At 49.9% G+C, this 12559-nt stretch overlaps 5 protein-coding genes across 5 annotated transcripts; 2 read left to right on the top strand and 3 right to left on the bottom strand.

Annotated features, from left to right (window-relative positions):
- Positions 1 to 1097: 1097 nt before the first annotated feature.
- MRS44_015220 (uncharacterized protein) lies at positions 1098 to 1843 on the top strand (the record flags this gene model as incomplete). The annotated part of the gene is made up of 2 exons (XM_065619119.1): positions 1098 to 1584; positions 1635 to 1843. The coding sequence occupies 2 exons, from the start codon at positions 1098 to 1100 to the stop codon at positions 1841 to 1843; spliced, it is 696 nt and encodes a 231-aa protein (XP_065475191.1).
- Positions 1844 to 3270: 1427 nt separating this feature from the next.
- On the bottom strand, positions 3271 to 5105 carry MRS44_015219 (uncharacterized protein; the record flags this gene model as incomplete). Its single annotated transcript, XM_065619118.1, has 8 exons — positions 3271 to 3388; positions 3441 to 3614; positions 3670 to 4013; positions 4063 to 4232; positions 4284 to 4385; positions 4439 to 4497; positions 4580 to 4880; positions 4925 to 5105. 8 exons carry the CDS (start codon positions 5103 to 5105, stop codon positions 3271 to 3273), a joined length of 1449 nt encoding a protein of 482 aa, XP_065475190.1.
- A 632-nt stretch (positions 5106 to 5737) lies between these two features.
- MRS44_015218 (uncharacterized protein) lies at positions 5738 to 7419 on the top strand (the record flags this gene model as incomplete). The annotated part of the gene is made up of 6 exons (XM_065619117.1): positions 5738 to 5979; positions 6067 to 6316; positions 6422 to 6520; positions 6584 to 6620; positions 6676 to 6806; positions 6883 to 7419. 6 exons carry the CDS (start codon positions 5738 to 5740, stop codon positions 7417 to 7419), a joined length of 1296 nt encoding a protein of 431 aa, XP_065475189.1.
- A 386-nt stretch (positions 7420 to 7805) lies between these two features.
- Positions 7806 to 9391, bottom strand: MRS44_015217 (uncharacterized protein; the record flags this gene model as incomplete). Its single annotated transcript, XM_046271582.2, has 3 exons — positions 7806 to 8606; positions 8674 to 9250; positions 9315 to 9391. 3 exons carry the CDS (start codon positions 9389 to 9391, stop codon positions 7806 to 7808), a joined length of 1455 nt encoding a protein of 484 aa, XP_046126149.2.
- A 1521-nt stretch (positions 9392 to 10912) lies between these two features.
- On the bottom strand, positions 10913 to 12016 carry MRS44_015216 (uncharacterized protein; the record flags this gene model as incomplete). Its single annotated transcript, XM_046279003.2, has 1 exon — positions 10913 to 12016. The coding sequence occupies one exon, from the start codon at positions 12014 to 12016 to the stop codon at positions 10913 to 10915; it is 1104 nt and encodes a 367-aa protein (XP_046126148.2).
- Between the last annotated feature and the right edge of the window lie 543 nt (positions 12017 to 12559).

The raw sequence follows: 12559 nt of genomic DNA, 5'->3' as shown, positions 1-12559 counted from the left end.
GCAAGGGTGATAGTGTGGTCGAAAGCGGGATATCTCCCACGACAAACTCCCACCCCGGCACACATAAATGTTTCGACTCAGGCGCCATGGACGACAGAGAATCACGGGGCTCATGGCCTATTGGTTATTGCATGCCTTACCAATTTGGCCGTATTTCTGCCATAAAAGAAGTCGTTCAACACGCTGTCAGTGCGGCCACTTCCCCTCTTGCTTAAATGGCGTGCCAGTAGTAGTAACAGACGCTGAGGGGTTTATGGTGTGAGTCTTGCCATTTATTTAACAACAAACTTTCTCCATTTATTCCACATGCTTCTAATATCGGCCAGGAGACAGTGTTGAGCGGCTTCTTGTCCATCCCAAGACCGGGCCCCTGAAGACTTAGGAACAGTACGCCAGGACAATAAGGGCGATTAACGGTAGGTGTTTATGTTCAAACTTATTCAATATTCCACACATATATCTCCGCTCCAGCACGATATTCCAGCCATCATATCATCAAGTAGGGTAGCGGAACAGGACCTGGAAGTTGGTTTGTGGAGGCTGGAGGATCAGGGGAAGATTGATCGATGAGGCGTGTCAGCAGGATCACGACGCTGAATAAGCAAACGTAAAAGTCTCCGAAATCCATTCTTTCATATCTATCCGGCCATTTACAAGGGTTATTGAGGCAAAAGGGGGATTTTGTGTGCGGGGGTCATGAGGCCCTCGTGCCAAGACAGCGCGGAGGCGAGGGCAGACGTTGTCCGCAAGCAAATCCTTTCCAGAAAACATAAGCAGCCATAATTCAGTTCTAATAATGCTTCTAAAGTTTATCATAGAGTGATATTCCCCTCAAAGACCCGTCAAATGCCTGATATCACCCCCTCCTTTCTCGGAGCCGCGTCCCCTCATGTCAGGCATCCAAGCCGGAAAATTGATATTCCAGGGCACAATGCCCTCGATCGCGTGTAAGGCTGTTGGTCCGCCTCCCGCTCGTCACTTATAAGCCGCAGCGCGTACCCTTCCCCTTGAGCAGCACCCAGATCCTTCATCTACACTGTCTGTTTCCCTTATCTTCATCGTCTGTCTACTGCTTCTCCTCTAAATCATCCTTCACCATGACTGCTGAGAACAACAACACCGTCTACGTCGTCACCGGCGCCAACAGAGGCATTGGTCTCGGCCTCGTCAAAACCCTCCTCTCCCGCCCCTCCATCACCGTCGTCGCCAGTGTCCGCAATGACGATGCTGCTACAAGCCTCAAATCGGACACTGACTCCGTCACCAAGGGCGAAGATAGCTCCCTCATCATTGTCAGGCTCGATTTCTCCACTGCTCTCGCCCCTGAGCAGATCCGCGATGCCTTCACCGTTGATCATGTCGACGTTTTGATCAACAACGCTGCCTTCTCCCCGCCCATGACCCTCGCGGCCGAAACCCCTGCAGACAACCTTCGAGCCGCTTTCGAGACAAACACCATTGGACCTCTCACGGTCTTTCAGGGGCTTTGGCCTCTACTGCAGAAGTCAACGGCTCCCAAAGTGATTAACGTCACTTCTTCTGTCGGTTGTATCACTATCCAGGAAGGTCCTGGCGGTGCCTATGGTCCGAGCAAAGCTGCACTCAACTGGCTCACTCGTGCTCTGCACATGCAGAACCAGGGGCTTGTGGCTGTTGCACTTCATCCGGGCTGGGTTCAGACGCGTATGGGAGAGTTGTGTGCCAGGGACTGGGGCTTTCCTGGTTCTCCCCTGAGACCATCGAGGGGTCTGTTGAGGGAATGCTTCAGATCATTGATGAGGCTACTAGAGAGAAGTACTCGGGCAAGTTTGTCACGTACAAGGGCCAGGAACTTCCTTGGTGAAGGCGTCGCGGGATGCTTTGACAATCATGGCCTGTTAGAGGGCTGATACTATGACTGTATCTTTGTAATCGCTATCTTATAAAGATCCTTGTGGCGAGCGATGTCACTGTAGATCAAGTTGACAATAAAGTGGTGTTCTTAGTATCAACGTGAATTCCTGCGTCATTCCGATGTGCCAGCACGATTCCTACCATTTGGGCCTTGCATACCATGTAATCACAGGTCTTGTCTGTCAACTTGGTGTATGAAACAATTGGCATCCAGTAATCACCCCTTTATGGGCTCATAACCATTGATAGATGTGCTTCTCTATGTTACCCCAGACCCAGCTGGCCTTGGCTCCTGAGCCAACCTGCCTTCACTGATGATGACAACAGCAGTACATAAGGTTCTATAGCTTATAGGAGAGAGACTGTCATTTTGCATGTGACAATACAATCCAGGGGTTCTTCGCACACGGATGACAGTCACATCTTACTTAGCGCTGTTGGAACATGTCCACCCAGCTTGATCTGGTGAGTGGCAGCAAAAGATATGAATAATGAGCAATATATAGCTAGCTACCCTGTGTAAAACTTTGACTTGATAAAAAATGAATAGGGTTCAAAATTAGTACAACGTCGTTAAGCCTCATGAAGGTTCCCAGCCAGCGGCTATTCTGCAACAGTAGGCACCTTTACATTGCTTCTCGAGCTGTCCAGGGTACCAGATATCATACTACGCGTTGAAAGAAAATAAGCACTGGCGATTACTATCTGATGATAGCATGGTCTGAGAACGGCTGTGGTAATGGGCACCACTCGGTCGAGGGCTCGTACTTCCTAACCGTCCCACCAGGCATCCCCTCAAAATGGAAACTCTATCACCACTGGATAGCTTTATCTACACCTGAGATATGCTCTAGCTACCTAGGGTAGACTAGAAAACCGTTCCCTATTCCTCCCACAAAATGGCGCCCTGAATGCAAAATTCAGAGACCTTGGACCACAATGAGGTCTCTATCACCAGAGAGACAAAGACATATGATGAGAAGTAGGAGAACTACGAGTCTGCTTTGCCTGCTGAGCTCATCTCAGCTGACTCCCAGCACTTGCACAGGAGGCTTGGCCTTAACTTCCAGAGTAAGATGGGACTAAAAACAGCAATAATCCAATACATAGATAGACTATTTCACACTCACTCTTCCATGCCCCCAGTGAGCGCTTGATGGCTGGGATTATTACTATCCTTCTCTTCCCTACCACTTCTAATCAGTTTCCAGACACGTTGAAAGTTGTTTATGACCCATCAAAGTCAAGGGGCCTTTAATTGTCTTTGTCAAGCGCATCTTTTCAACCCTCAATACAGTATATGTTAACACAGATCAAGGAACTGAACAATCGACACTGGCGTTTCTAGTCCAGCTTCAAAGGTGTACCTTGATTATTTCAAGCCAGAGCCTCAGAGCCAGAGACGGTCGACTTGGGCTCGTTGCCCGGTTCCTCATCAGAAACCTCCCTCACAACCAACCAGGTCGGAATTATTTGCGCAAACCAGAGGCCAGTCCTAGATCATTGTTAGTTAACTTTTCACATATCTTTGATTCTCCTTTTCGTACAGCAGAGATGCTCCTCCCAACATGGACCACTTGACCTGGACCGCGTATCCAAAAGCTGCACCGGCAGTGTTGACTGTCTTCAAAATACCCGTGTATCGCGCCAGCTCTTCAACCTCCGTAGAGAGAGTACCGATGAGAAAGTAAACGTAGCACTGATACATGTCATTGGCATATCTGTCCAGATGTCAGCTTGCCAGGAACGACGACAAAATGGCGTAGTGAGACGTACTGCCAGTATATGTATAGGACGATACTCAGCCAGTAATCACCCTCAACCCAGTCCAGCCCGACAGGTTTCCAGTCTGTGTAGAGTTTCTGTACAACGATGTTGTAGATCCAGCTGCTGGTGTACAGACTGAAGATGATGTAATACCCCCGGCGCGCTACCTGTCTCCGTGTCCATCCGCTTCGGTCAGTCATGTACCAGAAGGTGATATTTCCAAGGATCCCGGTGATGGAATGCAAAAGACCTCCCAGCGCTCTGCCGCGAACAGAGTGATAGACGGCGTTGAAGTTGCCATGGTAGGAAAGATACCACTGTGAGTAGATAAACATGGGCAGAAGAAGGACAATCTACTTTTCTTATTATGGGCTGCTCTGAATAGGGTAGTGGGGTTCTCACCTCTCTTCTTTTCACACTCGAAAGGGTCTGTTTTGCTTCTTCCCATGGCCCTCGCTGTCTGTTCATCTTGACGGGTTGGCCATCGGCTCGGATGACCTTTTCAGGTGGCGACAACAGCCATGCGAGGATGGGGGCAGCAGACGAGAGAGAAAACAGGGGGATATATGTGACTGAAAATACCAATTAGCTTTGCTTCACGGGATCGATTGAGCTCTTATTACTTGGAGAAATTGATCCGGCCTTGTTTCTCTTGGTGTTGAACGCGATAGCGATGATACCGCCTAGCAAGGTTCCCAAAGAGAGAGAGTTGTACCAGCTAGAAACTTGATTTATGTTAGGCTTTGCTATTAGGAGTGAAGAAGTTGCTGCCACTTACTGAAGAATCCCTTCTTCCAAGGCTCTGGGTAAGAAAGGATGATGGCGCCTTGGACGACCCTGTGAAATTTAATTGGCCCCAGACTCCTCTAAACATGGACAGAGATGGCAGTAATAAGGGGAGGATGATATTTAAACTTACCAAAGAATGGATGAAGTAAGACCGCCAATTGCACTGGCGAAATACATGAACCAAACCGTCTTGAACTTATTGGCGCAATACAAAGATGCTCCGCGAATTGGAAAGCACAGCAACCCAAAGCAGAGAGCACCTCTCACTCCAAGAATGTTGATGGCAACACCAGCAAAGAACGCAAAGACGCAATTCATGCCATATTGCATACCGCTCGTGATGTTGACAAGTAAGGGGTCCTTCAGGCCACCGGCTCCAACAGCACCTACGCCCGAGTTAGGTCGAATGCGAACTGGAGGAAGGGATGATGCTGAGGGCGTAAATGATATTTAAAGTCCAGTATTAAAAACGTACCGAGTGCGCTGATCATTCCAGGACCGCTGAAAAACAAAAAGGCCACGATGAGAGCCTGGAAGGTTGTCCCTCGAAAGAACGGAATCTTCTCGGGCATGACAGGTTCCGAGACGGCTTGATTCTCAACCACGGAGCCGGTCTTCTCGCCCAAGTCAGGCTTCTTTTCCTCCTTGATTGTCATGTTGGTGATCACCGATACGTAACAAACGATCCTGTCACTGGGGCTGTATACACCATTATGGATAGAAGGCACTCTGAAACTTATATACCTCCTTTATCGGACTTGATGTTGTGTCCTTTCATCCGTTTCGACAATCGTTGGCTCCTGGCCGTTAGTATCCTTGCTATGGTATCATCGACCCATCCGTTCGCATCAATCATCTAGATAGACACTCAGAATTTGTCTCTAGATCTCCGGATATACGTTTAAGCGCCGTGGTGGCAGCGCAGATATGAGACGCAAGCGAGTCGTCCGATTGTCGTGGCCACATCCGCAAGCCATATACCACAGGCTGAGAACAACGTCATTAATCCTTGCGCATACATCTTGGAAGTTATGGTCTGACCATCGCTCCTTCGCCGGTGGGATGGAATCCAATCCACTGTACGCCATGAATTACTTTTGCTGATAGCATTCCTACAGCTGCACTCATTCTGGGCTTAAATCACGCAATAGAAGCCGCGGAAGCTCTCCGATTGCGGCAAACTATATGGGCTTACCACCGCCGTATGATAGCCAGGAAGCAGGTGTCGATGATGAGACTCGCTTGTCTAAGCTGACTCGGCTACTGTTGATACGGCGATTCTTGCATCATGACTCTCACGATCGCCATCGTCGGTGGTGGGATCGGCGGCCTTGCGGCTGCGATTGCCCTTCGCCAACACCCCGGTATTCAGGTCCAAGTCTACGAACGGGCCAGTGAGTTCCAAGAGGTCGGTGCACTCATAGGTCTAGCCCCTAATGGGCTCCGGATTCTGGAGAAGTTGGGCGTCCAGGGCGTCTTGGAGGACGAGCTTGGATGGCGTAACCCAACCGGAACACCCACGTTTACCAAGTAAGCCAACACTCATACCTTTTTTTCATCTTCAAACCGGCCACCATATATTATTAGGCGGCTTACACACATCTCTTACCCTACTAGGCACTGGAAGGCAGGGGATGTCGTGTCCAACAATGCCTACGAGCGAGTACCCGATCAACGCCATCACTTTGCCCGCATGCACCGGGCCCTGTTGCAGAAAGAGCTGTTGAACAAGCTGCCCACGGATATTCTACATCCAGGTAAGGATGTGACTGGGGTGCAAGTGAGCGAGGATGATGCCACGGTTTTCTTTAAGGACAAGACGTCGACGACAGTGGACCTCGTTATCGGCGCGGATGGTATTCGGTCGGTACGTGACATGTTCAGTCCCAACGCAAACAGAAAGCTGTGGTTGTTTGGAGAACGGCAAGGTTGACTTTAATCTCAGCAAGTTCGGAAGACTTTTGTTCCCCAGTATAAGCTTATGGGCTGGGGGGACGCAATGTTTCGAGCAACGTTCCCCTATGAGTTGGTCCAGGACATTGAGGGTCTGGACCAGGACTCGACTCGGTGGGTGAGTAACTCCAGAGGCCCCGTTAACTGTTGCTCCGGGTACGAACTAGCAATTTACATCTAGCAAAGCCCTACATCCTGGTTTTTCGCATCAAGGCTAGGTAATTCGGGGATAGCATTGCTTACTGTATCATTAAGATTAACAGGAATCGATAGGGACAAAAGGCTACGGGGTTACCTTCAACTTCAATGCCAACACAAAGGACCTCGACGACTTGAAGAAGCCACTTGAGGATGTCGTCTGGAACTCGCCTGCGAGCATTGATGACGTCCGTGACGCATTCAAGGTGTGCCTACCATCACCCTCAAACCTTCAACATCCAACCCTGTCCCGTGAATCCCCTAATAACCATATACTCCCAGGGATATCACCATCCTGTCCCCGCAATCATCGACCGAATACCACCCGGCACTCTACGAAGATACACCAACGCATTCGGCCCCAAGCTAGATACCTGGACCTTTGCAGATCGAGTAGTGCTCATCGGCGACGCAGCCCACGCCCACGGAGGCGCTTTTGGCGCCGGAGCCTCGCTGGCAATCGACGATGCCTACACGCTCTATCTCGCACTACGAGCCGTCTTCCCACAGGCACTTCCCATATCGAGGCCCATCCCACGGAGCCACATTGGCTTAGCGCTGGACTTGTACGAGTCGGTTCGGCGTCCGCATGCTGCCAGGGTCCTGGATATTGTGCTGCAGGATCGCCAGAAGCAGTTTGCTCGCAATGAGGGACTTAAAGCTGCTGGAAAAGAGGAGAGCGATCAAGATTTTAGGGAGAGGATGAAGGGTAGAAAGGGTGCGGCCTGGCTTCATGAGCACGATGTGGAGAAGACATTTCAGGAGGCCATCACCCGTCGATTTTCATCGGGAGAACAAAACGGTCACGGGAAGCCGTAACTTCTTGCATCTATGACCAGGGAGGGTAAAGCGGCGTTGTTATGGGATATTAGTTAGGAAAATATGAGTTGCTCATTGTGCTACGCCCTTACCTTCTCCCACCACCCAAAATGTCCAAGCCAGCGCCGTGATCTCAAGGGGCAAATGGCTCATACCCTCTCCTGGATACCAACAAGCACTTGAGAGAAACCTGAATCTATGGGGGCAAAAGAACAGAGCTGCTTTATCGACGAGAACTGGGCATGGTCGTAGTGCAAGGAGAGCTCTCTGGTTGCGGCAACTCCAAATGCCACAGATTCGGGATCACAGGCTATTAATATTATTGGACTTTTTTGTCACGGTTTAATTAAGTACCAAGATATGTCTAGTCGAAGGCCATGGCTTGCTTAGGCGGTACCGTTTTCTCCGTTCTCGTTTGGTTCTTCGTAAAAAAAGCCCAGCTCCTCATGTGACGTGATGTTGAACCTGCGGTCTCCAGCCAAACGACTCGCCTGCTTGATCTCGCCGACCTTTCCCCTAATCCAGACCTGCTGGGGGTCCCAACGTGGTGGCCGTTTTCCATCTCCCCCATTCTCTAACCCCAGCTCAAGAGCCCTTACAGCAGTTGCGCTGAGATCATAGAGGCGCTCCATATATTTGACATCTTCGGGAAAGTTTATTATGTGAATTGGCTTCCCCTCCCCCTTTTGGAAATGCTCCTCCTTCACCCACGACTCCATTTCAGCCTCTGACGGGGGACTAAGTCGGCCAGACCAGATTCGACTTATGACAGCACTCTGGGTCTCAATGAGGGGGAACGGAATCCCCCTCTGCGGAACACTAAGGAACGCCAAAGTGGGATCTGCGGTATAGAGCATGTTCTCCCAAAGATGCTTGACATATCCCCCTTTAGGGTCGATAATGCCGGGTTCAAGGGATTGAAGGAAGGGGTAGGAGTAGTGGAAGCCCGTGCAGAAAATGACTGCATCAACTTCAGTTTCGATGTTGCCATTGGCGAAGTGAATAGTTCGGCCCTTGGCCTGAAACTGGGTGATTTCGGGAAGATGGACAGTGGAATTAGTGTTTGAAGGTGGCTCGAGTCCAACTTGCTTCTCTTTCTCCGAAATGATGACGGGCAGTTTGGCAACTCGAGATAGCTGAGCTGTCAGGTCAATACCTGACGCCGAGTTGCCAATGATGATGACTTTCTGGCTTTGCATTAGCAAGATGTTCAGTCTTTTCCATCAAAAAGGAAAAAGAACCCTCTTCCTTTACCTTTCCAGCATATTTATCAGGCCGCCGGTAGAACTTGGAATGGAGCAGGGCCCCTGGATGGGCTTGGTCGAACTGAACAAGTCCGGGAATGTTTGGGACATATGGGTCATTAAAATGACCGCTCGCCACCACAACAGCGTCGAATTCGGTTCGAGAGACTTGGTCAGTCCGAAGGTTAAGGACCTTAATCTCCCAGGCTCCAGCTAGTCTTTGAACATCTAGCACCTGTGCTTGAAATTGAATATACGACTTGACATCTTCTGCATAACCCTTAAGATACTGCAAAACTGTTTCATGTCTCGGAAATAGAGGCGTTCCAGCCGGAAACTTCTCATCAGTAAAGTTCATCAGTGTATTTGGAATATTGGTCTCAAGTTGTTCATAGACCGGCGTGATGAACTCGAACCTTTTGCCATCTTCGACCGATATGGCTTCATCCGGGTGGGAACTTGGGTGTTCTCGTGGAACATGAAAGTTGTCTTCTTTGGCGAGAGACGTGTAATTCCAAACACCACCTGGCGTGGCCCTTTGCTCAAACGCCTGCACGTAGGTGAACTTCTTCTCAGCAAGTAGATACCTAGAAAGTCTTGGTCAGAGGAGCCACATGCCAAACGTCTAGGATAAGGACCAAGAAATCACACCTGAGAGCTGCCAGCCCACTTGCGCCCGCCCCAATGACGGCAACACGGGAGACCCGAAGTTTCTTGGGGGACGACATTGGAGGTTTCTGCGTCGATGCCTAGGGTTCCTGTGTAAAGCACAGACGGAGCAGGGCATAGCAGGGCGTGCCTGATAACTCCGGCGTGATGGATGTCCATCACCAATAGTCACTGGTAAGTGGCAGTATTAAAAACCAATTTGTCAGCTAAAGCCTGTACGTACGCCTCTCATCCCACCTTGGGGCCGTGATCCACCATTGAAGGATGCAATGCGTCTAGCCTTGCCCCTGTAACCAAGCATCACGTCATCCATGGCTTGGAGTTCAGTGATTCTTGGCGCCAGGAACAACGGATATACGGACATAAAACCTCCCTGCGCTTTTGGATCAAGCCATAACCAATGTGGGACCCCTTGGCACCAGTGGTGAGGTCGAAACCAGGCGCTGATTAGCTTCGCGTGCCGAGCTGAATAACTGACGTGCTTCAAGGGATTCTTGATAAGTTATTTTCCGGTAGAAATTAGCTATCCTTATGGACAATGCTAGGGAAAGTTTGCTTCTCGAGGGATAAGCCATCCGTGCTAGGTTTATGTTGGCAGAGGGTCAGGCGTGTCGTACTGAATGAGTAGTGTCACGAGTAGTGTCACCTCTGGTGATGTATTTGAGGGTATTATGTGTAGCTTAGCCATATTGAGAGCTGAAGTTTCTAGTATAAAAGATAGCTATGATAGGTCTTTTATATAGTTGTGAGATGACCTGGGACTGAGATGTCTGAGCTTCGGTCCATGGCAGGACCGAGAGGAGTGAGGTTGAGTCCTTTCGGTCCGACCTGGGACCTCATACCTAACGCCGGGGATGTCAACCCGAGGCTCGATGCCAGGGACAACAAGGGCTACGGAAATGAGCAGACAAAATCGAGGATAAAGGAGACGAGCTTCACGGTGATCACTGATAAAATATTTAAGTTTTGAGGGGTTCGGAAGTGATGGGTGATTGAAGTAGAGTGTTGGGTGACATGATGTTGAAACTTGAGGCAAGAACAACATCGGAAGACCGAGCAACCAATTTATATGTAGCTATGAGAATTTGAGCCTTTATATCTGATCTTCTAAGGCTGCAATTTCTCTCAAGCTGTATTACCTACACCGGGCATTTCCTCAAAATCGCTTAGGGGAGTGAGCAAGCGATGAACAATGTGGATCTTGAACGATACCGAGCATGAGTGAGGGAACTCATATTGATATCAATGTTAGCTTTGATGAGATTCACATTCATGGGCTGTGATGCTGGTAGGAGGGCGAGACTGGCCGGTCTGGTTGTGGTACTTGCGACCAGGAGCAGATATTTTGGGCAAGGCATTGGAAGACGTCCTGACACAAAGGATCCACGGGTTGGGATCCAGATCTAGTATTTTGCATCCAATAAAACTTTCATTTGAGTCAGGGAAGAGGGAAAGTACAGGCTTTAACTCGACATTGCGTAATGATAGTCAATTCACTTACGCTCGAAAACTTTCCAAACCTACAGAGCCTTTGAATGTTTTTTGATGCTTTGGAGTACGCATTCATGCCCAGCAAGCCTTTAGTTGGACTCAAGACCCTCAAGCAGGTCGAGGGTCTTGAGGTCTATGATAGCCGCACAGTATCTCTTCGCCATAGCGTCGACTAGTTCCCGGGGTTGCATCTCGGATAGGGCGAGACTCCAAATGAACCCGTGTAGTGTGTGCTTCCGGTACTCCTCCCAGAGTTCCTCCTTATTGAACCTAGGCCCTCCTTTCTGGTGAAGGGTGTCGAGATAGTGCTGGAAAAGCTGCCCATCGTTCTTCCTGCGGTCGTCGATGGAGAGTGAGCCAGCAATGAAGTAGGCCACGTCATGGATCGCCGATCCTCTGTAAATACATTGCCAGTCAAGAAATCCCGGCTCGCCCGTAGGTGTGATAAAGGTGTTGCCGATGTGCGGGTCCCCATGCACGATACAATTCATCTTGGTGTCGGTGTCGCTCCAAAGTGTCTCGAAGGCCTTGGCCATCCGCTCACGATCTGCAAGCTCATCGGGCACGGGGGGCCTGGAGTCACCTCCGAACCTTGCCCCCCAAGACTCAGCAGATAGCAAGGATCGCATAATGTCGCGGATCGAGAACTCCCTGTTAAGCCATGGAAAATCTCTAGGCTCGCCGCCCCATGTCCTGGCGTGCAAAGTAGCCAGCTGCTCTACCCCCGCCCGGACGCGTTCAAGTGGCCAAGCTTCAAGGGGGTTGCCAAATGTATAGCCTGCGGCCTTGAGATCTGCGAGCACGACGATTCCCTGTTGGCGCGCCTCGTCTATTGCGCAGTAGTAGGTATCGGGCAGACGCATCTGGACGGTTGGGCCTATGTAATGGTAGAATTCGGCCTCAAGCTGGTACATCTGACAGAGAGACGGCTGAAGGGCCAATATCGCCGGGTTGAATCCACCTTTCACGCAGACGGCTATTGGGCTATCAGCTGAATCCTCATACGTCAGCTGGACGAGGATCTTGGAGGCAGTTCCGTGAATCGTCTCAACAACCGATGCACCCTTAACCCGCTTCCCCAACACCTTGGAGAACCAGGCAGGGGTGAGCTCTTCAGTGGTGACAGGCAAAGGATCGCCGGATCCTACCATTCCGTCTGTCTTAACAGAAATTTCAGTTATCGAGACGGTCATGGTTACTTGAGGAGGCACTTGCTGTTTTGCGATAAATGAATGAAGATTAAACCGATAGCAGAGAAAAGAAGCTCTCTTAATAAGTCATGCTCTCTGGTCCTGCTGCGCAGAATGTTACCAAACAAGGCAATTCTCACTGTCGTATCATCGCCGCTGACTGCATAAGGCCCCATCAGACTGCAGGGCAACTATTGAGAAGCATCTCACCATTTCAGGGGTTCCATTGGTGGTTTGTAGTGGTACTCCACTTATTGCGTAAACTCTAATGTTGGATATAATACGACATACGCAGTACGCTGGGAGGATATGGTCGCGTGCGCTTTACCTACCCTACCTACCCAGGGAGTTCGCGAGTAGAATTGCCAGATTATTTCATGTGAGACTAGGAATACTGGAACCTCGGCCAGGCCGACAAACAAGCATACCACAAGAAAATTCATGCCGTGAATCGAGAGTCACTTGATCGGAAACGTGGCTGCAACGCAGGGCATCTGTCACAGAGTTGATATTTATCCTCATATGCGCACCCTTCTATAAGAAGCG

Source organism: Fusarium solani, assembly GCF_023522795.1.
Source record: "Fusarium solani strain SB1 chromosome Unknown bctg00000011, whole genome shotgun sequence".
NCBI classification, from domain to species: domain Eukaryota; kingdom Fungi; phylum Ascomycota; class Sordariomycetes; order Hypocreales; family Nectriaceae; genus Fusarium; species Fusarium solani.
This window is presented reverse-complemented; position numbering and strand designations above follow the sequence as displayed.